This window comes from Lissotriton vulgaris, chromosome 7 (genome assembly GCF_964263255.1).
Source record: "Lissotriton vulgaris chromosome 7, aLisVul1.2, whole genome shotgun sequence".
In the NCBI taxonomy this organism is placed as follows: domain Eukaryota; kingdom Metazoa; phylum Chordata; class Amphibia; order Caudata; family Salamandridae; genus Lissotriton; species Lissotriton vulgaris.
Genome location: NC_141695.1, coordinates 1,741,375,203 through 1,741,402,634, shown reverse-complemented (window position 1 = coordinate 1,741,402,634; position 27,432 = coordinate 1,741,375,203). Strand labels below are relative to the sequence as shown.

Genomic DNA, 27,432 nt, shown 5'->3' with positions numbered 1-27,432 from the left:
CTCAGTGTAATTTTAGTTTATGGTGCCAAATATGATGATATGTTACAGTTATTGCATTCATTTGCTTTTCCTTGTAGTTTTAACAGATTAACAGGTGTTAATTCAGAAGACTATGAGCACTTCTCTAATGAGCTGTAGACTCTAGGTATCTTTCTAACAGGTGATGGGAGTTGTTGTATATGGTGTGTGAGTGAAGGGTTATGCCCGGTGAGTGTGAAATTATTGATATGTTTACTGAGTGTGTACTACGAGACAAGTGTACAAAAAAATGCATTTGGACATGTTCTGTTAATTTAAAAATAAAATAGGAATTACTAAACATCACAGATTTGTTAGTTTGGGCCATGTTGGGAGACATGTCTACAGAGACTCAGGGCCCGATTCACAGAACTAACTTAAGACAAAATCCTAAACTTACTGCTTTTGGTATTCACAGAAGTTAGGGTTTTGTCTTAAGTTTGTTTTAAGACAGACTTAAGACAAAATCCTAACTTAAGTCTGTCTTAAGTCTGTCTTAAAACAAACTTAAGACAAAATCCTAACTTCGGTGAATACCAAAAGCAGTAAGTTTAGGATTTTGTCTTAAGTTAGTTCTGTGAATCGGGCCCTCAGTGTTAAATTCAGAGAGCCCAGGACATCTACCTTTAATGCCTTACCCCCATGTCAGGTCAGCTGATACATTTCGTTCACTTTCCAAGAAGGGTATTAAGCTTAGAGGTGGGCGAAGCACTAAAAGCTCGAGCCATACTTGAACCCGAAGCCTGGCTCTGGCACAGCTCGAGGTCCTGTTGGAACCTCGAGCCCATAACAAGCCAAGCTTTCATTTTGCTTCTGCTGCGCTTCCTCTTTGTGGTGTTACACCCAGAGCTGGCGACTATGAAACTTGGGAGCCAAGTCGAGTCTCCGCTTCAGATCATTCTGGGCAAATCATGTCATCTCCCCTTGCCTATAAATAATGCATGTTACCTTCTGCAATGTCACTGGTGCTCATGTAAAATGTTCCAATACCTTCTGGTTGAGTTTGCGGTATATTTTAAAAACTGCAGAAGAATGCACTGAAATGTAAAAACAAAGGGGCATATTTATAAGGGGATATCGCCACCAGAACATCCCTTTTAGCGACATTCTGGTGGCGCTATGCCATTATCCATATTAACAAAGCGGCGTTAAGCCACTTTTTGAGGCTTAACGCCGCCTTCTAAATACAGACCCTTTACACAAATCATTTAGCGTGGACGGGGCGTGCAGTGGGTGTTGCTGTGGACATTCCACTGCAACACCCATTTTTTTTTTGACGCTGCCCCAGATTTACAAGGAGGTGCATGGGCAGGCGTTAGAATGGAGAAACGAGGACAATAGCTTTTATTTCTCCTCTTTTTTGCTTTTTCTATGTGTGCGGCATTCTGCAGCACATATAGAAAGAGCAAAACCCCATTAATGATTGTTTATGTGCAGGAATGTGTCCCTTCATGCGCATAAACAATCATTAAATAATGACGGTTTGTTGCTTTCATGTGTGCTGCATTCTGCTGCACACCTAGACATAACAAATCGCCATTATGGATTGGGTGAGACACCTTCCTGCACATAAACAATCATTCCCTGCAACGCAGGCACCCTTGCACATGTAAATGTGTTGTACTTGTAAAGCGCACAGCTACCCCGGACCGGGGTCTCCCGGCGCTTGTACTCATACCGCTAAGGAGCCCTTCCTGGCTTTTCCCTGTGAAATGTCCACTCCTGGGCATTCCCAAGGTGAAGCCAGGCATCCCAGCACTGTTGGGGCCGTTGTGCCTTGATGGTCCCATCGACCCAGGCCCCCTTGCACTATTGTGCAAGGGGGCCTGCATTGGCACTAGGCAGCTAATTTTAGTGCCAGTGCTAGGGAAAACAAAGCGGTGTGCTGTATTGTTGCAAATACTGACATCCCTGCGTATTGGAAATGTCAGAGTGCTATGCTGCCAAATTGTGCGCAGCTCCACACTCAGACACGTCGTTGTAAATATGCCCCAAGGCCTCAACATAAGGAAAGACAAATAGATACCCATTTATTTGCTGATTTGTACAGAATGAAACAGAAAACCTGGATACATTGCAACATGCATTGTGTGATCTAAGGCAAATTGTCTATTTCACCTAATCTCTTTTTTTGCATTAACATGCGTTTATGAAAGCACTTTCGAAGATGTGAGATCAGACTGCCAGATGTACAATCACATTTAATAAATACTTATCAGTTCAGTGCTATAACGTGCCCTATTAATGTCAAAACTTTCATAAGCTACAAAAATACACTTTTTTTTAACTTTGAAGATTTTACGGGATTTGTTGTATGGTTTTTATAACATATTTTCAGGGGGTTGGCTCGAGCACGGGCTCTAAGATTTGACCCAGACCCTTGGCTCGGCTCAGGCTCGGCTCTCCCTGTTAATTTGTTGGCTCACCCCCTCCAATCAGGATCTGTCACAAAGGTTTTTGTGGGTGGTCAGGCGGAAACCAAGAGACGTGGGAAGGCTTTAACCCCTTCGCAGCGGGGGTTATTCCCCCGCTGTGCTGGGGGTAGGGGGGCGTGCACAACGCCCCGCTGCTCGTGACAAGCTCTGCTCGTCACACAGCACGGTGGCCGTGTGCTCATGATGAGCTGAGCTAGTCATGGCCACACCCGTTTCTGTGGAATGCTCACACAGCAGGGGAATTAGCCCCGCGTGCGAGCGTTGCGGCCGTTATGACGAGCTCAGCAACCGTGCCTCATGAGGAGCTGAGCTCGTCATGAGCACCCATGTGGTTAAAACAAACGTGTTTCTTTTTCACGGTTCTTTTTCACGGTTGGTATTTTCTTTATTAGCAGACGCTGTCCAGTACAGAGATTATGTTGGGGTAATTTCTCGCTGTATCTGTAGGAGACCCCATCATGGCGGGCACTGTACACTGGACAGTTTTTTATGTTTGGTTGCAATGGACCAATGAAAAATCTAATCTGCTCCACTGAGAACAGGGCCTCTCTAAGTGTAGATTCATAAGCTTTGTGAGAGCTAACAATTTGTGTGACTGTGGCAAGGAACACATAATACTAACATAGAAATATTATAAAACATAATTCTGTGTTTACCTGGAGGTTTGGCACAATCGATTCTTGAGGTGCTTTTGTCTTCCGTCCTAAGGGCTGGTACAAAAAAGGACAGGTAAGTGAGAATGGAAGCTTGAGGGAGGATTCACATCTGATTGGGTCATAGCTAGGGGTGCAAGAGGAATGAACCTAGAGTCAGTTTTCAGCACTGTTTGTAAGTTCAACTGTCCTGCAAGGATGCGGCTTGGAAGGCCTCAGCATTGCAGTTGAGCAGTTTTGGAACACAATGGGGCAGATTTACAAGCCCCGTACGGCACTTTTGCGCCGCCGTTGCATCACTTTTGTGACGCAGCAGCGGCGCAAAGCCAGCACCATGCTGCGGGGTATTTACAACGTGATGCATCTAGGGAGATGCGTCACGTTGTAAAGCCCTGCGCCACATAAAACCTGTGTCAGATGCCAGTGAGATTATTTTGCAAATAGATGGTAATGGAGACCCTGCATGTGCAAACCTTCTATCAGAACGAGGAGTAGTGGCCTACTAGATGTCTACTAAATGCTTGAAGCTGAATTCTGATAAGACTGAGGTGCTCATCCTAGGAGGTTCATCTTTTCTTTGGACTGATAACAGGGGGACGGCCACATTCGGGTCACAGCCCTCCCCAGTGCACGGTGTTTGAAATCTGGGAGACATTCTGGATGACACCTTATCATTTACCCCACAAATTGATAATATTACTGCTTCCTTTGTTCATAAAATTAAGATCCTGGGAGAAATGTAGCCTTTTTATTCCTACCCCGACCCACTTCCTGACTTCTACTTCGTTATGCTGATGCTCTGTACTCGGCCTATCTGTCTACCAGCTTCATCGACTCCCGTTGGTCCAAAATTGTTTTTGCAGGCTCCCTTGTCATGCTCACATTCGCGATTACTTCAATGGTTGTCAATGAGGAAGGCGGTCATCTTTAAAAGTCTTTGCATCGCTTTAAATCTCTACACAATCTTCGCCCTGCATTAATTATTTAATTGTTCACACGCTAATCTCCCTGTGCTGTCAGCCTCGGCTTATCTTCTTCATATCCCTATGATCAAAACTTCTCGTCAATGGGGGTATGCATTTGCTTTCCAGGTACCTGCTAAGTGGAACACCTCCCTCTTTATCACCAAAGCCAGACTTAGCAGTCAGTCTTCAGAAGCAACTAAGTATCTGTGTTTTTTATCAGTAGTCTCTTTGTACCTTTTCAGTCTTTGTCAGCTTCATATTAGCATCAGTACTTCCTCTGGGGATTTATGTGCTTTTATAAATTCAAAAACAAATAAATGAAGTTCACTGAGTTAAAGAAAAAAAGTATTGAGTGCAATCCTTGGATTAATCTCAACCACTGCTTTCCAGATTCCAGTCCATCAATTTTGTGCCCAATGTGCCACTACAGACAAGTGTCAACATTGGCTTTGTTCCTTTTCCAATACAAAGAAGAGTCCAGCTCGAACTGCTAAGCCATGTGTCTTCTTAGCATAGGTGCTGGAATAGGAGTTTGGGGGGTGCTGCAGCACCCCCACAATAACCATACTGGAGTTCAGAAGGTGAAGCAGCATTAAAGATGCCTTTAAATATTGGATTTATATTGTCAAATTTGCTCTGAGTTCAAAGACAGAAGTCAAGAGTCAGGCTATGTCTTCTGACAAATTGCTGGTTATTCTTTTAACATGGCGGCTTGTGTTTACTTATTTTTCTCTGACTACAAAGTGAGAGGGTTTTGTATAGTGAACTTTGTTACAATCTTGCTGGTGTATAGGGAGAGTGAAAGAAAACAATGAAAAAAGTCATTTCTTTCTAAACCACAGCAACATTTTAATTCTTGTAAACTGTACAAATATTTTAAAATATATCAACATTTAGGAACATACATTTTTTGTAATTTTGAAATGTGATGGAAACAAAGATTTTAATCAAATTAAAAATCATGGCACTGTACTTGGTGATGCGCAAATGAGAATCTTCCCTGAACCCTATTTCCGCTCATCATCCTTCCTGCGTTAAATATTTTTACAAGTAAAACTGCATGCTTGTGCAAATTGAGTGGCCATTTTAATGGAAAATGTGCTGTTTGTAAATGAGAGTGCACTTGCTTTCACAATATATTCGCAACAGCGTCTTCCAAAATGCAATACCGGCTACATACCACATCTTTGCCACTCTACTGGTGGCTGCACCCCCACTCTGAAAATTATTCCAGCACCACTGTGCCTGAAGGAGAACTCAACCCCAGATAGATTTTAGCCTATTGGGTCTCATCGTTAGGATCCAGCTTAATCCCTATAGCACAGTTAGCACAGGGTGGTTGACCTCGAATCTGGGGAACTGGGTTCGAGTCTAGGCAATGACGCTGAGCATCCTGGGATTCTGGGCAAATCACTTAATCTCCCTGGGGCGGATTCACAGAAGAAATTTAAGACAAAATCCTAAATTTACTACTTTTGGTATTCACAGAAGTTAGGATTTTGTCTTAAGTTTGTCTTAAGACAGACTTAAGACAGACTTAAGACAAAATCCTAACTTAAGTCTGTCTTAAGTCTGTCTTAAGTTTGTCTTAAGACAAAATCCTAACTTCTGTGAATACCAAAAGTAGTAAGTTTAGGATTTTCTCTTAAGTTAGTTCTGTGAATCAGCCCCCTGTGCCTAACAAAAATGAATGTGTGTCCTCATGTAACGGAACTGGTACTATGTAAAGCACTCTGATACCCGATACCGGGTCAAATTTGCTCTATATAAAACTCTGTAAAAAAAAAAAAAACCTATGCCTGGATAAACCCTTTGCAATATATTAAAAAACCATTGGTGTTTAATCTCTAAATATTCGGATATTGGTCCTCGAGTGGGAAAAGAATCTCAAGTAACTTTTAGAAGAGCATCATCACTCAAGGATAAATTGGTTAAAAGCCATTTTTCTAACCAATATATGAAGATCTGGTTGGACGGTTTACAACTTGGTTTTATCAAGTGTAACAGCTGTAAAGGGTGTAAAGTCAGAATCGATATAAAGAAAATCTTGGGTTGTCAAAAGCAAGTGATAAAAATTAAACATAAAATTACTTGCAGGACACAGTTTGTAGTGTATGTAGTTGAATGTGCTTGTAGCCTCATGTATGTGGGCAGTACCACATGCATGTTAAACAACAGGATATTGGAACATATCAGAGCAGTGAAAAATAAAGACATGACGTATGCAATTGCAAAACATAAGGTTGAATGTCCTGATGATGATTGGCGGACATTGAGATACTACGGCATTGATATGGTACTGAATCATGAACGTGGAGGTAATCGAACCCGGACTTTGCGTAGACTGGAGTACATCATTCGACTATGAACTAAGGGCCAGATGTAGGTAATCACATATTATTGATTCCTAAATACCGAATTTTACTGATTCGGTATTAGGAATCGGTAAATGTGATGTAGGTAATGATTTGGTAAATGTTACGGGAGGCCCATAGGAATGAATGGGAATTACCGATTCAGTAAATACCGAATCGGTAATGGGGGGAAGACTTACAAGGGTGGCAGGGTGTCACATTGACATCCTGTTGCACCCCTAAATAGTGCAGGGGGCACATGTGGCACACATACATGCCCTAAGGGCATGTATGTCTGCCACATGGCACTTTTAAAAAAGCGCAAAATTGCTTTTTTAAAGGTTTTCGATATTTACCACCAACTTGTAGTTGGTGGTAACTAACGAATCCTTAAATGAAAAATGCACTCACTTGAGTGCTCCCTACATTAAGGATTCAGTAATTTACTGAATCGGTATTTAAACTACCGTTCGGTAAATTACCGAATCCTTAAACCTGCCTCCTGCATCTCAAACCCTAAATGCCGGTCGGTAACGGCCGTTACCGACCGGTATTGGGCTACCTACATCTGGCCCTAAGATCCCATTTGCATGGAACAATGATGAAAAACTCTTTGTACACCTTTCAGGAGTATTGTGACATTAGGAAAACTGTCCTTGGGGTGTTTGAATGAGGACTAGGACATTAGTGATAAAAAAGTGTCATATTATTCCAATCTAGATAGTTCTCGTAACATAAAGACAGGATGGTTACGATGCAAGGTCTTAATTATTGATATTGTATTGATGATGAACAAACTAGAACATTGCAGAATAACTTAAGGACCGGTTAAATAATTACTAAGACATGTTGAGTGGGTAAGAGTACTATACTTTAATGATATGTTACACTCTGGTGATAATCAAGGTTAACCATGCACCAAAGTCTGACAATATTGTCGATAGCATGAAATGCAATTGTAACATATCATAATCTGGTGAGATTTAATGCGATATATGTGATAAGCGAAGCCACAGGACAGGCTGACAATATTGTTGAGATATAGCCTGAGATATAACTATAACAACATATTGCAATCTGGTCACAGTTCACAATATACTATATGTAATAGTAGGTAATGATTTTTAAGAATCCTGAAGGAACCATCTTGGTCGTTGGTAAATGCATTGTATTGAATATAATCAAAGAGGTGTGGCGCAGCGGCCAAGGCGACTGACGCTGGACGCCGGGGATCATGGTTCGATCCCTGGCCGGCTCCGGTGGCAGGGGTCTGCCCAGCACCATGTGACTCTGGGCAATAGCTCGCTTAATCTTCCCGGCGGCCCCCAGCGCCTTGACACCTTCGGGTAATTGTTTGCTCTACAAATACTGGACATTTTACATTTATAATGATTATACTACACTGTTATTGCTACCAACAACCCAGTAAGGTAGATGTTTGGTGATTAGGGGGTTTAATTTGTTTAAGTTGTACATTTGTTTGGTATATTGATTTTATTGTTTTCCTACATATCCCAGGATGCCTCATAATAGGCAGGACGGGCGGTATATATAAATATAGAAATTATCAAAGGAGTCACCAACCATGAGAAAGACCAGCAAGGTCGAAGTGCGTTGGTACGCTTGTTTGGGATGAAGATGATATATTACTGACTATACAGGTCATGGAATGTAGTGTCTTTTTCTTTCTGTACCCTTTGTGTGTAGACAATGTCACTGAGAACAACAATAAGCAATGGCAAAGCCAATAGATCTGCACTTACCCCAAGCAATAAATCCTATAAAACCAACAAAAACCACCATGATATGTAGTACTCCGCTGATCCGTAGCAAAGGTCTGTGCCATGGGGGACATGGCTGTCGCTCTGTGAAATTGAAAGTTTGACATAACAACACATCAGTATTTGAAACATATGTACAAATGCATCTTAGCTATTTTGCAAGTTTTTGCTGTAGCACCGCAATAAACGAGTTGTAGCCAGCTCAATTGTTAAGTTGTTGATTCTTTTGGATGCATGTCTAGACATGAAAGTTTTTTTTAAAGATAGTCCACAGGAAATATTCAATTGAATCAATAATGGTTGCCTATTATGACCACTGCCCTTAAATAGTCAGCAAATGTACAGCAAAGAATTGATTTAAAAGCCTAAGGGGCAGATTTACAAGCCCCTTGCGCCTCTTTTACGCTGCCGTTGCGTCACTTTTGTGATGCAGCGGCGGTGCAAAAGAAGCGCCATGGTGCGGGGTATTTACAACGTGACGCATCTGGGAGATGTTGTAAAGGCCTGCGACACATGAAACCTGCGTCAGGTTTCATGTGGGCGTTTCCACGCAGGGGGGGCGTTCCGTCGCAGGAACACCCTTGAAAAGTGACTCAGTGAAATCTACCAAGTTTCACTGAGTCACTTTACCAACGCTGATGCGTCAAACCCCTGCGCCTGCTTGAAGCAGACGTAAGGCTTGACGCACCACGTTACAGACAGGGCAAGTTGGAAAAGTGCTGGAGTTGCGTGCCGCACGCAACACAACTTCAGTACTGCGCCAACTTTACGCCCTAGATGCGACACGCATCTGTTTATTCCTGCGCCATGGTACGCCGCATTGTAAATGCGGCGCATCATGGGTGGCGCAAGGATAAACTTGCGTGCCGCATCTTTCCTGGCGTATCGCTGCTGATTTGCAGAGATGCATCAGGCAACATAAATCTGCCCCATAATATTTTATAGAACTTGTGGGCAAGGATTTGATGGAGCGTCAGGCAAAATAACCAGTGGTTAATTTGAGCCAGTGGTGTACAGCTCAGCATAGCCACTTTATTGTCAACAATGGCACTTGTGACAGCCTGCCACACAGTGGCACGGTCTGGCTAATTTAGAGATGACCACAACAACAGTCTATTTTTAATTCAATTGACATTCAAAATGACTATCACCTTCCGCCCGCCCACACCATTGTTATAGCTTGGGGGCCTGGAATAGACAGAACTGTCACACTTGTAGGAGTGTGATGGTTAGTAGTTGTGTTGTTACTATTTTTGGCAGCATGTCAGGGACAATGTGTGGTGCAAGCTGTAGTGGCCTCCTGACATGAGCCCGGGCAGTATTTCTTTTTACAAATTAAGCACGGAAAATCACATTTTATTTTCTGGATGGCACCCCTTTACTAAAAACAATTACTTTTGTTGCACCCTTGTAGCCTCTTTTGGTCTTTTGTAGTGGCATTTGTTTGGTATCTCGCTGAGATTTATAGGAAAGTTGGTGTTTTGAGATGTGCCAATATCCAAAGAAGCTGGTGCAATTTAGCCTGATGTATGTGAATACAGGTACATAACAATTTTAAAGAAACATTTCAAAGCAAATTTTATTTTACCAAAATATAAATAAATAAAAATTATATTAAAATAAAACCTAGAATAACTAAACAACATTATTTTACTGTACGTTGAAATCAGAAAGTATGTAAAATCTGCAATTCAGTATATGTTAACAACTGGAAACAGCAGCATAGCCTAAATTTCGAAATATACCATTTTAGACTACCATTACGAAAATGTATGTTTCTCTGACATGCTTTTCTAATGAAATTGTTCGTCTATGAAAAACATACAAAGTTCTATCCCTTCTCTCTCGCTCTTTCTCTCTCTCTCTCTCTATATATATATATATATATATATATATATATATATATATATATATATATATATATATAATCACAGACTTAGTCAGAGACTCAGGCACCTACTCACAGACCCACTCAGACATGGATGCACCCACTCAGAGACCCAGTGACACACTCACACACCCACTTACAGACCTACTCAGACACTTAGGCACCTAGTCAAAGACTTACTCAGAGACTCACACACACAATCACAGACCCACTCTGACTCTCATCCACCCACTCACAGACTCACTGAGTGACTTATGTTTGTACTCATAGACCCAATCAGAGACTCAGGCACTTTTCGCTCCCATTCACAGGTCTACTCAGACACTCATGCACCCAGTCTCAGACCCACTCAAAGACTTATGCACCCTCTTACTGACCCACTCAGACACTGATGCTCTCACTCAGAGACCCACTCAGATACTTATGCATCCACTCACAGATCTACTTAGACACTCATGCACACACTCAGAGACTCACTGAGAGACTCATGTGTCAAGTGACAGAGCCTGTGAGAGACTCATACAGCCACTGAAAGACCCGCACAGACTCTAATGAACCCACTCACACACCGAGTGAGGCACTTATGCAGCCACTCCCAGACCCACTCAGACACTCACACACCTACTGACAGACCCATTGTGACACTCTCACCCTTACTTACAAACTCACTGAGGCACTCATGCACTCACTCACACATTCACTCTCAAAGATGTACTTGTTAAACTTAGGAAATAAAATCAAAAAACGTTACAAATTAATTAAAAAAAACAAAGGTTACAGGGCCGTTATAGTTAGAAAATGGAATTTAAAAACTTCAAAAACTTTCTAAACAAGCATTTACAATGCAACGGTTTCGCCTTTGTAAAAGTTAGAGCTATTGGCCTTGTAAATGACAAATTTTTTATTTATGTGTTGGTTTTGAAAACAGATAAATAAATGGCATTGTCATTTACAATGCCAATAGCGTAATCTCTCGCAAATGCGAGACCTATTGCATCTGTATCCACACGCACACACACAGAGAGCCACCCACACGCACACGCACAGAGAGCCACCCACACACACACACACACAGAGCCACCACACACAGAGCCACCCACACACAGAGCCACCCACACACAGAGCCACCTACAAAAAAGGCGAAACCTAAAAACAGTTAAGGGGGGCTTCTAAGCGCTGAGAAAAGGATCAAAAGGGAACGCAAAGGCCTGGCTCTACCTGCGGAGTGATGACGCGCTGTTGTTCTGCCTTCTGATTGGTGGGTTTTCTCTCAGCCTTAAAGTTCTGGGATGGGCTGAGCTCAGACTTGTTCAGTTCACATCAGAGGTTACCCCCCCCCCCGCTCTGCATCAAATCCTCCGTTTTCTGGGAAATCAGCTCCTCTCCTGTCATCGAGGCGCTATCCGTCCGCTGGAGGCGCTAGAGCACCGCAGGGGAAGCCAAAGCATTCATCCTCCTAGAGAAGCAGGGGGTTTCCAGATCCTTAAGTCCATCACCTCAGAGGCTTCTAAGCACTAACAGAGCTGCCACAAGAGAAGGCGGAAAATCAGTTTTGCTTGCAGTTTTATTGGGCGCAAAATCGACCCCAGGAAGCGCTTTCCACGAGCACCGGTCACATTACACAAGCCACGAGTACACATGCATATATCGGACACGGGGAGGTGAAGTGATCTGCGCAGAATCACAGGGTGCGGAGCGGACGCTGGGACTCGAACCTGGCCCCCAGTTCCAAGGTCGGCAGCTCTGGCCATAACGGCACATCCTCTCCTCAACCAATAATACAGCGAGGGCTTCTAAGCGCTTTTAAAGTCAGACTACAGGCAGCGCCCATCAAAGCAACAGAAACACAGGGAGCGAAACAAACAAATAAAGAGGGGGTGACACCCCTGGACAGACGCTTCACTGGTCTGCACCAGGACGGGCACCGAGGGCTTCGAAGCACTGTGGACTGTGGATCGGACAGGAAATGACACTGCGGGCTCCTCTTTGCTTTCACTTTCTCTTGGTCTACAGGTGTGATAAAAGAGAGGCGGCACATCAGTCATATAGCGCCAACCCGACCCGAGGGCGCTTGATGCTGGCACCAGTCACATTCATACCGGGACATTGAGTGATCTGCCCAGGGTCACAGAGTGCGGAGCCGACGCCGACCTTTAAAACATTGAATATAACCCGGGACAGTCTCCAGTTTACCGGGAATGTCCCTGCAAAAAGGAGACAGTTCGCAACTATCCGGTACAAATGGCCTAGGTGGTGTTGCACATGTTGGAAAATTAAAGTCAAATTTGTTGACTTAATCAATGCTTGTTGCTGAGGTTGGAAGGTTCCAAGAAAGGTACTGAGCAGTTCTTCTAATACTGCACTGCTTTACAAGGCTGTTTGATAAATAAAAGGCCTTAGGTGTATTCCGATAAAACAAAAAGAAACAGCTACGTACTGTACAAAACATACAGCATGCTTGAAGCAGTACGATGCACCTGAAGCGTGATGCGTTGTCCCCCCCCCATCCCCTCTCTGGCTCTACTCCTGCCAAGTTTTGGAAACTTCCTCGCACTGCGCCATTCTCACATGACCCACACTCAAGCCATCACTCAGGATCATGGAAATGAGCGCAATTCAGCTCAGCATTTACACCAGTCTCAACCGGCGCCCCTCACTTTTCTATATTCTCATAGTAATATCTGTCTGGCTGCAGTGTACAGTACTACAGGCTACAGTACTTTTTGGAGTCCCGGAGTGGAGAGAGCCTGCATCCAGAGACATAAGTCACACAGCAAGCATTTACTAAATTGTTTTTCTTGGGCAACGCCAGTGATATAATTATTTTTGGTGTCAGTAAGCGGAGCGCCGGGGCCTAATTTGTTTAATAATGCTGCCGGCTGTCAGTGACATGTATGCCTCAGTGGCGTAGTGCTACTTCTTGCCAAATCAGAAGCCTGTGTGTGGCATAGTCCACGACAGGCCCGGCAGGCTCCAGGAATTTTTATTTGGGTGGGCCAAGAGTGCATTTGGGTGGGCCAAGAGTGCATTCGGGTGGGCCACTGCGGCAGTCACGACTCGCGGGAGGGAGTGGGGGAGAGGAATAGTGGTTTGGCGGGGGTTCGCGCACAGAGGTCTGGTGGGGAGGGGTTCAATTTAATAATATTCATTAAAAAAAACAGGAAGCAGGCAGCCAGGCTTCCTCCCCTAAGCCAATCACAATGCTCTAAGCAGCGCTGTGATTGGTCAGTATGCCACCCAGCCAGGGGCCTATGTGGCCCTGCCCTGCTCGCATGTACAAACGCTATTGTGCAAGACGGTATTAACAAGGGTCGTCCCTTCCTAATAGCGAGCCGCATTTGTATGCATCATTGTTTTGCGACCACAATTAAAGTCACAAAACACTTGCAGTTTACCTCCTACTCCAAATAGGTAGTAATCCACTTGAAAGAGGAAGGGGTCACCAGGGGAGCCCTTCCCCTTTGTGAAAGGATGTGAAAATATTTTTTAAGAGCAAGCAGTGGTCTCACGGACTGCTGCCTGCTCCTAAAAAAAATGAAACTGACATTTCATTTTTCTTTTTTAAAATGCATCCCATGTAAGGTTCCTTTGATGTGAAAAGGAGGTTTCTGAGGTGGGAGTATCAGGCAAGTAACACTACTCAGCCTCCCTCGTTGCCAGCCTTCAGAGAGAATCTCTCTTCATTCCTAACGCCACCTAACCCCGGACTCTGCAGCACTCTCCCTTCCAGCCCTGATTATCCATTTTCTACCATCCATCTCTTGTGCACCTTATCTCACAGCTGACCTTGGGCCCCAGCCCCATATCAGCCACCATCCGGATCCTTTTTCATTATTATTGGTAAAAAAAATGAGTAAAATCCCCCTCAAACTTAAAACAATAAATATATAAATATATAAATAAATGAGTGGCCCTAATAGCCCCACTGCTAATTTAATAAACAAAAACAGAAAGGCCATGACAGGGTTGGCTTTAGCGCTGGTGTGGAAGTCTTTATTGGTGCCCCCCCATTGACCTCTTCCTCTTTACTACCACCCTCCAACAGTGCCCGTCATCTCTCCGTAGCCTTTCTCCCTCATGACCTCCTCCTCAGACTCTCACACTACCACCCTCTACCAGTGCCCCTCATCTCTCCCTAGACTCTCCCCTATTGACCTCCTTCCCGGATGTCCTCATTACCACCCTCCAACAGTGCCCCTCATCTTTCTGTAGCCTCTCCCCCTCATGATTCCCTCCTCAGACTCCCTCACTACCACCCTCCAAAAGTGCTCCTCATCTCTGCGTAGCCCTCCATGACCTCCTCCTCTGTTTAGCTCACTGCTACCCTTCAACAGTGCCCTCCTCTCTACATAGACTCTCCCCATATTCACTTCCTCCTCGGATGCCCTTATTGCCACCCTCCAACAGTGCCCATCATCTCTCCGTAGCCACTCTCATATGCTTTTCATTTGTGGTATATCGCTACTCATAGTGTAGGGTTTCACAGTACTTTATATCATTCACACATTATGCAGAGACAATGAATCATACAAATATGTAAATCAGCCTATAGGGAATGTCACATAAGCCAATGAGGATTACCAGGTGTAGGATTCACATGCCAGCCATACTGGTGGGCAGTATGTGTTAAGAGGGATAGGTCTGGAGAAGCACAAACTCAGGATTTAAAGCATACCCCAGTGGTTAGGGTTTGTCTTTACTGATAAAAATGTACATCTGCCAAAACGAACTCTTCATAGCAACATTAGAATAATGAAAGAGTGGGGACATTCTAACTATATCGCAATACACAAAAAACGTTCTAATTATATCATTCAGGTTTGTATGCAGCTCTTAGAATACAGTTCATATGTCACTGTCCTATGTTAGATCTGTAACTTATGAACTGCAAGTAACTAAAGGATCTCTGTGACAAAGGCAGTAACCCACTGAGCTATCCACATAAACTACAGTTTATCTGCATCCCAAAACTACAAACAGACAAAAGATTTCTATCCAGCAGGACCATTAATCACCAGAGTTAACTGGACATTTGTACTGTTGTCTTGCATTTGTGGCAGAGCCAGTCATGAAAATGATACAAGTAATTTAAGTGAAATATACACGGCATACACAAAGTATGTGTCTTGCTGGGCCCTCACAGATTTAAAAAATATGAAAATAGCCACACATTCTCGGAGCATACATGAAGTATGTATCTTGTTGGGCCTTTGCAGGTTTTTTAAAAAACGAAATAGCCACACATTCTCTTGCCCGCTGGGTTGGAAATCTGTCTCACAGCCCGATCTGATAAGCAGCTGAAGGGGGTTAGGAAAGGTGAATCAGGATAAACAAACTCCTTTCCTCCAGCACTGAAAAGAAGTAAATATCCATGCAGCACGCAAAGGTCACCTGGTGCCAAAGAAGGGGTTTGTCCCCTTCACCATGTCCCTATTCTACCACAAGTGGGCGGGGACACAACTCACCTTTCCAAAGGAGATGCGTGATTGGGGGTGCCTGAGAGAGCGCCAAGGCCCAATCACGCAACTCCTAGAAGGAGATGATAAATTACGTTCAGAGGAACTTTTTTAATTATAGTGCAACTTTTCTGTTGCCTTCTTGACGTCGCTGCAAAGGCCAAGATTCGTTTTTGGGTGGGCCAGGCTCATTTTTGGGTGGGCCTGGCCCATCCGGCCCACCCTCTAGAACTGGGCCTGGTCCACGAGTCAGCACTCTTAATTTTAAATTTAGTCAGCTCATCTCTTAATTTTAAATTTAGTCAGCTCATCTTTTAAATTTAGTCAGCTCATCTCTTAATTTTAAATTTAGTCAGCTCATCTTTTACATTTAGTCAGCTCATCTCTTAATTTTAAATTTAGTCAGCTCATCTTTTACATTTAGTCAGCTCATCTCTTAATTTTACATTTCGGCAGCTCTGTGCCTGGAGCCTGCGTGTCCCTTAGGGGTGTGAGAGGCGCAGTAAGGCAGAGAGAGCGCCTCAGAAGTGAACCCAAGGAGGGCTAGAGTTCCCGGTTGGCACTGGTGTGTTTAAGAGGCAGAGTAGCACACACATTCACACATGTAGCATGACCCTCCATGAGTTCTATATGTGTGTCTGTCGCCTCGGTGTGCCCTTAGGAGTGTGAGAGGCATAATAGGGCAGAGGGAGCGCCTCAGAACTCAATAAGGGCTGGAGATGCCAGGGACCAGTGCCATGACGTGCTTAGAAGCAGAACCCCTCTCACATTTACACCAAAGTCACAAGCTGCACCTGCTCTCTGTGCTTGCAGCCTGGGTGTCCTCTTAGGAGTGTGAAAGGCATGATAGGGCGGACGGCGCCCCCCAGAACTCAGGGAGGGCTGGAACTCCTGGGGGTCAGTGGCATGAGGTGCTCAGAAGCAGAGCGCTTCGCACATTCCCATCTACTTCTGTTGCTTTGCTGCAGTTTTAAAGTCTTCTTGGACTGTCTCGTTGCTCCAATGGGTGTAATGTCTGATATTTATATCTTTTCTCATCTCTGTTGCTTGATTTTGATCGCGAGAAGTGTCACTCATAGTCATTTAAATGTCACTCATAATTGCAATGAAATGATAAAAATGTCACACATAGCAATCTGAAACCTTGTATAGGCATTTATATAGCGCACTACTTACCCGTAGGGTCCCAAGGCGCTTCGACCGCTGCGAAACCCTTCCTGGCTTCCCTGAGAGATGGTCCCTTAATGGGTATCTCCAGGGTGAGACCAGGCATCCCCGGCGGTCTGGTGGGGCCGTTAGTGAAGATGAGGCAAGCTAATGCCCAGAGTTGCCGAGTGTGTTCGCTGATCAGAGTGGGCACCGAGGCGAGAGAATTATCGAGTCCGCTGACCCTGGTCCAGAAACCTGCCGCGCCGGGAATCGAACCCTGGTCCCGGGCCGTCCTCTGCTCTCGGGTCTGCCGCCTCTAACCAGTGAGCCACACTACTAAACCTTGGCAGCTATCCGTTGAAAACGCTGCAAACACAGCATATGTTTCGATACAAGTATGCAGAGGCATTAAACTGATAGTTGAGGGCCAGAGCAGTACATACCTCGTGATTTCTAAACACATTTCTGAGATAGCCTTCCACTTCTCCCATGAACTTGGCTTTAGGGAAGAAAGACATGATTTCGATTTGGGTTCCTTATCATTGAGACAAACGGGGATTAATGGCGACCCTAGAAGCATGCATTGCTAAGAAATGCGTTAACGCTAAAGAAATGCCCACACGGTACCTGACCTGGAGTAAAATGACCCATACAATTGAAGTTAAAAAGGAAACCGTGGACGGAAACGTGTGATTAAACATCCCTGCTCTACGGCAGTCTAGTCTATGGAAAATAAGGTCCGCCCATCGTGTGCTTAGAGACAGAAGCAGCAGATGCCAGATTTTACCGAGCGCGTTCGTGTTACACATGAGCAGCCTTTTCAATGTTTTTACATTAATTTATGCACTGCTGTTTGTGCATGCTCGGAACTGCTGTTCCATAGCATTTGAAGACATGACAATGCCTGCGTTTCATTATATTTTTTACACTGTTCACATCAAAATGAGACACCACAGAAATGCTTTATATTGTTATTTCTTTGCGAGGCTTGAATTATAACGTTGCCAACTGGCCGCTTTTTTTTTACCTACATCACCACCAGGGTCGGATTGGGATTAAAAATCAACCCGGGCACACAAAAAACAAGTCTGCAACAGAGCAACAGGTCGTTTCGGGATTCGGGGGCGTGTTTGCGTGCTCCCCCCTTCCCATTGGCTAGAAGGTAAAATTCCAGCCAATGGGAAGAGGAGAGGGCGGGACTTAAAAAAAGACCCAGAAACGCCCCCGAATCGCGTTCTGACTGGGAAAGACTGATTGACAACGATGTCTTCCAATGGCTAGCCTCCATTTATGGAGCTAGCCAATGGAAGAAGGAGCGGATTCAAGTCCCCCATACTGTAAACAAAAGTTTTCGCCTGGGCGGAGCACTGCTTCGCAGTGCTACGGCCAGGTCGAAACCTAAAAATAAAGGTTACAGATATGTTAAATTTAGGTTCACATTTCACTTCAACAAAACCAGAGAAATTAAGCAGGTATAGTTACCTCAGCTAACTACAACTTATACCCTCGCAATGCACTGCTTATGACATCACATATTACATCACTCATGACATGGTCAGTGACATCACTGATGACATTGCAAATTACATCACTGACGATATCACTGATGACATTATGCACAGAACCACTCACACACCACTCACACCCCCATACAACCTCTCATACACCCAGTCACACACCCACACAATCACACAAATATCCCTTCACAGACCTATAGACGTACTACCACAACCACTCACTGGTCCATGGAGCCACTAACACACCCATGTAGTCACCTATACAGCCACTCACACACCAACTCACTCACTCATACAGCCTCTCAACACAGCCACTCACTCACCCATACAAGCACTCACACACTCACTCACACACCACACAACCACTTACGTACCCATTCACACATCCATACAAGCACTCCCATCCACTCACTCCCCCATACAGCCCATTCACACACACTCACGCTCCAATACAGCCACTCACAAACCAACTCACTTATCCAAACGCCCACTCAAACAGCCACTCAATCTTCCATACAGTAACTTAGACACCCAGTCACTCACTCATGCAACCATTCAGACCCTCACTCACTCACCCATACAGTAACATACATACCCATTCACCCACCCATGCAACTTCTCACACAGCCGCTCACTCACCCATAAAGCCAATCACACAGCGTTCACTCACCCACACAGCTACACACATACCTACATATACACCCAAACAGCCACTCACACACCCAAACAGTCAAACAAAGTGATGGTATAGTTAAGGATGGACATAACATCTCATTTTACGTTAAAAAACAACCATAGAAATTCACTGAAAAAACAAAGGTTAAGGTGGGGTTATGGTTAGGTGAAAACATCCGTTAAAATACAATATTAAAGCACTGAAATTTACCAGTTATACTTTATTTAGGTACCTATAGCGCGAGCCCCTGCCTTGCAATACCTACGACCTCACATATTTCATCTCTCATTAGATGTTCTTATGACCGCATATATTTCATCACTCATGATATGTTCAGTGTTCAACTAATGTTTTCTCTTTGCCTAAAATACTCTGTGTTAATGGAAATGTGACTCATACGTTATGCAGGCAGCCCGAGTTTTACCAATATTGTATCAAAACTGTATGGATATTGTGTCAATCCGAACACATTAAATTTTATATTTAATATACAGCCGGTACAGGTCATTATTAAAGGTTTCTAAGCAATAGAATACAAATCACACAAAATGTATGTGTAATTATATTTTGAATGTTGGGAATATAGCTTAAATTGGAGATAAAAAATGAGAGACCATCAGAAGGGCAATGAAAATGAAGATTGGCAAGTTTTGCTACTATGAAAAAAAGTGACAGAGTGGGACCTCTATCACAAATCCAGAATTAATTAAACTATTTTTACAATATTAAGAAATGGGAAATGCATTACATTGGTAACAACAATTTAATGTAAATGTAATTGCTTCCCTGTGCCTTCGGATTAATTTGTGTGTCTGTGGAAATTAAGGATGCATTCATATAACAAACATTCAAGGTGAGAAGACTAAATAGTGTAGATTCAGAATGGGTTCTTAGGATAAATATTTTTTTTAATTAGTGCAGGTTATCTCAGTCGAAAGTACATTTTAAAAATAATGTATCTGTAAGTGGATATGAAATTAGTGTTCTTGAAAATGGAAGTATTAATACTGATAAAGGTGACAATCTTTTATAGTACTTATATATTTATGTGAGATCGCTTTTATTGTGGCACTGCCACAATGTTTCACATTTAAATTGAGATTGATATGCCCAGGTGAGGTGGATAATATATTCCACGAGATATGCACATGCCGATAATATACTTTCCTTAATATCGACTAGCAACATATTGTCTAGGTAAGTAAATGTAGAATTGTAAATCTATACGTCTATCTATATATTTATATTCCTACAATGTTGGTAGTCCGTTTTGTGGATACAAGATTTAAGTATGTTGACATTTGTGACATTGATATAGACGATGTAGTAATATACAACCTGTTGCATAAAATATAAAAATAAATGTTACAGTTTGGCCCTAAATAACAATGTAAAAAATGAAAAAGAAATCAAGGACACTCTCTTTAATTCTACTAGATTAAGTATCATCTATCACCCAGAAAGAGTCATCCACATGTTTGTCAACCACAACATGGATCACTTCACCTCATAGATCACTTTGTCCTACAACAATCACATTTTTAGTTTAATATTTTTTATTGAATTTGAACATTTTCAGAAAATACACAGGTTAGAGTGATACAAGTCATGTATATTGATGTACACCCGCAATAATGTTACATCTTACAATGTAACGCTAAGCTTTCAGAGGCCTTGCAGGTTAGGCACGGTATGTACTATACAACAATATTTGTTATATGCATCATACTGGTCTGATGTCCCATCTGTAGTGGCTCTCATACTGGGGTGTGACCTGATGGATGGCCACTACCCGGGAGTTGCTACTTCGCTCCCACATCAGCATCGCAATATAATGGCGTTTAATTTATGGTGCCTGTGTTTACGTGTGTTGGTGTCGGTTCTTCAACTACTGATGTACTTTTGGTGGTCCGAACATGTGGGGGTAAAACTGGGAAAGCGGGTGGGGAGTGGCTACGCTGAGTTCTGGCATGTCCCGAAGCAAGCCAGCTATACTGTCTTTACATGATGTGTTGATGTATAGGGGCTGGTGAGGGGTGAGGGGGGTTTGTTCTTGGCGCATTCCTTCGGTGTAGTTTAGTGTTCGGGGCTTCTAGGTAGTACCTTCCCATAGTTACATGCTTACATTTCGTCTGGCGAATGGGCCATTTGATCCCGGGAGAGGGGAGCATGGGGACTGTGCCTGGGAGGCCCTAGGCAAATTTGCTTGTGTTGTTTCGTGGGTGTATTGGTGTAGCAGTTGTGCCCACTCCAATGATATGGGATGTTTTCGTGTTCCTTTGACCTCTTCCTCCCTCAGTACTTCTTCTTATGCCTTGCCCCACTTTTTAACTGCCCCTACCTAGGCTGCTCGGGTGGCTCTGACGGGGCTCGCCAATACATTGCCGATCCCCGCTTCGCTAAAAGGAGGGCTAATGATGCAAAACGGCACTGTACCTTCTCAGATTTCCGCCTGCGGAATAAACCGAGGGCACACGCTTTCCAAGTGGATATGTCCGTAAGATTTGTCGTCGCTCGAAGTGCCCTGTGAATTGTATGCCAGTAGTGTTGTATCGTGGGGCAATCCCAAAACATGTGCCTAAACAATCACATTTTTGTTGATGATTTCAACTTTCATCAGGGAATCCCTAAAGGTCTCTCATGCACTGATCTCCTTCTTTCTACTTTCTACTCGATCATGGCTTGATTCAACATTCCCTTAAAATGCATGTATGAAAGCTGCTACCTTGGATTGATTATCACCAAAAAAGACTTTATGTGTTGATGGCCTTCTGTGATGGACTTATTAGACTATTATGAAATCCCATTCTGTCTGTCCTTAGTCAAAACCTCAAACATTGGCCAGGACCTAAAACCCTGTTAAAGACCTATATAACACCAAGCATAATGAGCTTGCTACTTGTTTTTAATACTGTATCCCTCATCACGGTCAAGATCAAGATGCTAATGATGCAAATATTAACTCCATGACAACAAGACCAGGATTCCAAGCACCTTTGCCCTGCTCATGGAGACTAGAACCAAAAGCAAAGTGTGCGTCCCTTGGCTTGCCAGGGAGCCAATCAAGGACATTTCATGGAACATCAACATTTCAGTCCACTGTGATAAGAATTGAGGATAATCTACAATAATGGAGAATGCCATCGGATAAAATCCAATCTCCAGGGACATGCAATCGGTGATTCTGATTCTGTAAGTCAGGACCAGGGAGTTTCCACTCACAAACCTTTTTTTCTTTGAGAAGCAAGCTCCACATGTGTGCTCTAAAAACGTTATTGTGCATAAAGGCAGCAAATCAAACTTCCTTAAACAATCATAATAAACAAAGAGCTGGAATTTGATCAGGTCTACAATGCAATCTTAAATTCTGACAAAAAGGGGGAGCTTATGACCTCTATGCCTGAGTTTATTTATGTGCAACATATTACTGTTATTGAGTAAATTTGTTCCCAGTGAAGAAGTTTGGCTCAATGGTTAGAGCGGCAGACCCTGATGCAGAGATCTAGCCAGGGTTCAATTTCCCGCCTCGGCGGGTCTTGGGCTCAAAATTCCACAGACCTGATAATTCTCGCCTCGGTGCCTATTCCAATCATGGAGTCCCACTCTGCAACTCTGGGCAATAGCTTGCCTAATCTCCACAACGGCCCCCACAACGCTAAGGATGCCTGGCCTCCACCTTGGGGGTGCCCAGGAGTGGACGCCTCACAGGGAAAGCCAGGATGGGTTCCACAGTGGTATTCGTACAAACGCCTTGAGACCCTTGCGGGTGAGTAGTGTGCTATACAAGTATCAATTTACATTTACAATTTACAGTGGTGGGTGGTAGGAGTTCCAGGTCTGCAATGCCTTGCAATGTTGGCCCTTTGACCAAATGGGCTATAACACCCAGTTTAGCTACTAACTTATGTCAATTTTCAAAATCTAAATTAAAACTAATCATGACTTTTTTCCCCAGTGTGGCCATTTCAGGAGCAAATATTTGCCAAAATGTCCAGTTAGTAATCGACCTAAAAATGCCACTTTATAGAGGGGAAAGATTCAAAATAGCAATACATGGGGTAATTCCCCATTTCTCAAGGGCAGATCAGGGTGCGACTCAAAATACCACGAAATATTCAATATCTACATAATTCAGTATTCCTGAGTCACAAGATATGAGGGTCCTATTGTACAACTTCATGCTTCACCACAGGTCATTCCCGCCCAAAATATAGTTGGTTTACTAAATCCCTTTCTTTATTGGGAAAAGGAAGGCGAAAGTCCCAACATTTATGGGACTGTGAGGGAAGCCAATTCCCTAAAGACAAAAATATTTTCTATGTAGAGAAAAAATACTATTGCCCAAATAAGATGGTATTTCCGTCTGCTTACTTGTCACTATGAGAGTTTTGCATGTGATGACGCTACCTCTTCTCAGTTGGAAATGCATAAAGGTTTTCCAGGAGTGAGTCTGGAAACCAATTATAGTCTCGTGTTCTCAAACTTCTCATGCTTCCTGTGGGAAACTATGTGAAATTGAAAAATAAGTAAATCTACACCGGTCTATGAGGCTGTAAACCTATAGTTATAGCTTTTCACAGGCTGTGGCCATGAACGTATATACTCTTAGGACTGAAACATGCGTACCAGAATGGTTTATACACATATACGTGTGGATATCATGAGCTTTTGCTGTTTTTACACAAGCAAGCAACATCTTGCAGCCTTTCCTCCCTTTATGGTTTATATCTTCCAATTGACGTGTCTCCCATAATTGTCAAACTATTAAAAAAAACTAAACAAGGTTGACATAAGCAATGTTTGCAGCGCCCAATAAGCAAACTAAATACAAAACAAACTAAGACCACGGCCAGCTACACTAAAGCTGCAGAATTCCAAAGCAGTTGTCATGGTGATCTGCATGAAGCCTTCTTCTACTGAAAATGCATTCTATGAGAGCACAGCCAACGGTATTCTGCAATCCTCATAAAAATCTATTGAAGTAACTGTGCATTTGTTCCACTGGCTTTCTTGCAAAGCACAGGCGGCGCCTTTAAGTCTGGTTCATGCTATACTATATCCAACCACAATTAAATGCAAACAAATAAGACTACAACACAATTTTAGGGCATACACTTTCGGCGAAAAAGCGCCTCCAGCACCTACTTGCTCTTCTAGCCGCTGGCCGTGGGGGCCCGCTGTGTGACGCTCCCCCGGGCACCTTGATGTCAGCGTAGACCACCTCCCCTGCCATGGCCGGCTCGATCTGCAGACACACCTCCTGCCAAGAGTCGAAGTCACGTCTGCACCAGGGGACACGACGACAGCGCTAGAAGGGCTCCGAGAAGGGGAAGCGCTACGCCCACTGGCGCCAATTTCATAGAAACGTGTTGCTTCCTCAAGAAGCGGGGACTTCGCTTATTTGTAACTTTATTCATGGTGATGCTGGAGCGCCCTCTTACCGGAGGTCAAGGAGGCGCTATAAAAGCGCACAAATCTGACAAGGGTAACAGGTTGTTTCAACAGGTAATCTCCTCATGGAAAGGAGTAGTGGCTAATGAGAGCGCACCAGCCTTTGAAGGCAGATTTGTATATTTTTTATTTTTGTTTTTGATAAACCTGGTCTCAGGGCTTTAAGTGGGATGAAAAAACTGAGGGGCGGGGGGGGGGGGGGGGGGTCTATCAAAGGGGCGTGACCAACATAATTAGGGGCGTGGCTTACAAACAAATACGTTAAAAATCTGTGCTTAGCTTGTTGTGCCGCCCGACTTGTAGTTTGCTGTTTCTGTCATTGCATCCAGATATATGATACAACAAGTAACATCATACCTACAACAAGTCAGGACTATTGGCTTTGTCAATGGTTGTTAGTTGCATAAGATAAATAAGCAGCAACTATGGCTTGTTATAGTATTGAAAAAGCTTCGACTCAAAGCCCTGGTGACACCACGACAATGTTGATGCTCCTGAGATTCAAAAAGAAAAGGGAAATCCAGAGAGAAAATGACTCTCTTTAAAGGATTTCCCTTCCCCTACAAGCTCCCCTGGCATGACGTCATTCTGTAACTTCTTCACTAGTGAGAAGTGAGCAGTGTGAGCAGCGCACATCGATGTGCCTTCTGTCACTGCAGTCCGGAAGAAACGGACCGCATGTGCCAGGGCACATGACAGAGCCCGATAGAGACCCGTTTCGAGGCCCCCTTTAAAAAACTGCAGGTGCTCATACCGGTGAGACCCGGCCCACTTAAAGCCCTGCGTGGTCTAGAAGGACGAGAAAGCGCTTTACAGAGATGCCATGACAACAGCACAGGCCATTTAAGTTTACAACAGATGATGAGGCTAGGCCCATGAGCGGTCAGGGACATCTCGTAACAAGCATTTGCAATGCAATAGGTCTCGCATTTACGAGAGTTTAAGCTATTGGCAATGCAATAGCTTGAACTCTCACAATTGCGAGACCTATTGCACTGCAAATATTTAGTTTTACTAGCGCCCATAAGCCGCTTTCACATTCATGAAGCCTGCGCCCCTTTCTTTAGACAAGCCGCGTCTAAAGAAAGGGGCGTGTTCGACATTAAAGTGAAACCGCGGCATGGGGGCGTTGACAAAAAAAGCATCTGTTTGGCAAGTTGACAAACAGCTGTTTTTTTCTGGTAAAAGTGCCCATGCCGCACTTTTACTTTAATGTGGGCCGCACACCTTTCTTTAGTCGCAGTTTGTGTAAAGAAAGAGGCTCGGCCTCTATATATGTGAACGCGCTGCATGGGCACTAGTAAACAGAAGGAAATAAGTATGTAAATGTAAGTATGTAGGTGTAGCCACTATACTGAAAGCGGGCGCCATGGACTGATTTGGGAGAGGAAGACTATTGAGCTGCACGTCTGCCATTGTTTAAGTTAAAAAAGCAGCATGCGCAGCCCGATGCTTTCAACACATGGGGGAGAAAGAGGATATAGGATTGCCTACCTTTTAATGAAATAGGCAGACTCAGATAGGATGCAGTTTTGGGGGAAGACACGATTTCTGCCGTAGTTGGGGCCATGGCAGATGGAGTGTTTATGGTGACGCCCGCTGTGCCAAGTAGCTGCTGGGCCAGCATGGCTGTGAGGCAGCCCCGGTTTCCCTGATTAGAGAGGCGTCCTAGTGTGTATTTTGAGGACTCCTCCTCAGCTGTGGCAAGGGACCGGACCCACCATCCTACTTACACTAACAAGAATACTGAGTGGGGTGGAGAGGGCCCTTAATGCGAAGCGGGGGGGGGGGGAAAGTGCTTGAATGAGCACACCGGGGAGTGCAAAACAAAAGAAAGTCGGCAAAGCTTTATGACCGGGTGATACGCCACGCATAATAAGAAAGTCAGAAGAGTTGAATAGTGACCCTATTGAAGGCATGTTGTGCCTGCAATGGGAGAAACTATTAAAAAAAATAGTGTTTAGAGAGTAAATAAGCTGTACCGTGTAACAACTGAAGTAACAAGACGTGCAGGCCGAGTGCCGGTCGGCGAGAAGGGGCGGGACTGCGAGAGCCAATTCCGACGCGCGCCTTCGGATTGGGCCGCGTGACCTCACGTGAGCTGTCTACGGTAGAAGCTCACGCGCGCGACCCGATCCAAAGGTGCGCGTCGGAATCCGACGTCGCCATAGGGAATGCTGGGCGCGCGGCCAGCTCTTGTCTCCCCTGGTCGGTTTTTTGGCTGAGACGCCGACTATAGTTCTCGCTGCGAGAACGCGCTTAGCGTATTCGTCGTAGCGAGACCTAAAAAGGAAGTGTTAAATACATAAGCAGGCTTTAATGTTTTTTATCCTATTATGTACAGCTATCGAGGGGAGACAGTCTCCATGAGCACGTCACTGCCTCAGAAGTAAAGTGGGATTTATTCTGATGTAAGGTATGAAATCTTGTGTGGAGTCTAAGGTCGCAGTAGACAGGAACAAGGGATAGAGGAGAGCGAGGTAGGAAAGATTGACGGAAAGAGAAAATGAATGTAGAGAAGAAAGGACGGGCAAAGGGTAACATCAGTAGGAAAAGAAGAGATTCAAGTGCACAGGATGGAATAGTGTGCTTGGTTGTGATTTGCTATCAAGGAATCAAGACTTAATGAGATGATTTCCAATGTAGGAGCTTCTTTAGTCTGGAGAAAGAGGGGACTTGACGGATGTCCACAGGAATGTCCCCTCCTCTCAATGGAGATCCCAAGAAATTCCATCCTTGATGTTAGTGTGATATGGGCTCCCAGATGGACAGTGCTGGAGCTCCATAGCTGTCTGCTCCCTCCATGGGCTTCCAGATGGAGAGCGCTGGAGCGCCATAGATGTCTGCTCCCATCAGGAGCTTCCAGATGGAGAGCGCTGGAGCTCCATAGCTCTCCGCTCCCACCATGGGCATGAGATGGAGAGCGCTGGAGCTCCATAGCTGTCTGCTCCCACCAGATAACCTAAGCTTACTTCTCTGATGGGTTCCAATAGTTATACAGTCTTGCATTTGAGTGACGAAAATAATTATATGGTTAATCAATGTCTCTGAATTAATGTATAGCTGGCTATCATGTGCATGTAAGTTGC

General features: G+C 44.1%; 1 protein-coding gene across 1 annotated transcript in view; it reads right to left on the bottom strand.

The window, feature by feature from the left end:
- LOC147706546 (killer cell lectin-like receptor subfamily B member 1B allele A) overlaps positions 1-24,172 on the bottom strand; it is a 115,775-nt gene extending 91,603 nt beyond the window's left edge. The window contains exons 1-3 of the mRNA XM_086929095.1: positions 24,038-24,172; positions 8,189-8,290; positions 3,110-3,163 (exon numbers count right to left, since the gene is read on the bottom strand). Of these exons, the coding sequence (XP_086785221.1) occupies positions 3,110-3,163; positions 8,189-8,290; positions 24,038-24,125 (244 nt within the window). The 5' untranslated portion in view covers positions 24,126-24,172. The remainder of the gene's footprint in view (positions 1-3,109; positions 3,164-8,188; positions 8,291-24,037) is intronic.
- Positions 24,173-27,432: the final 3,260 nt, after the last annotated feature.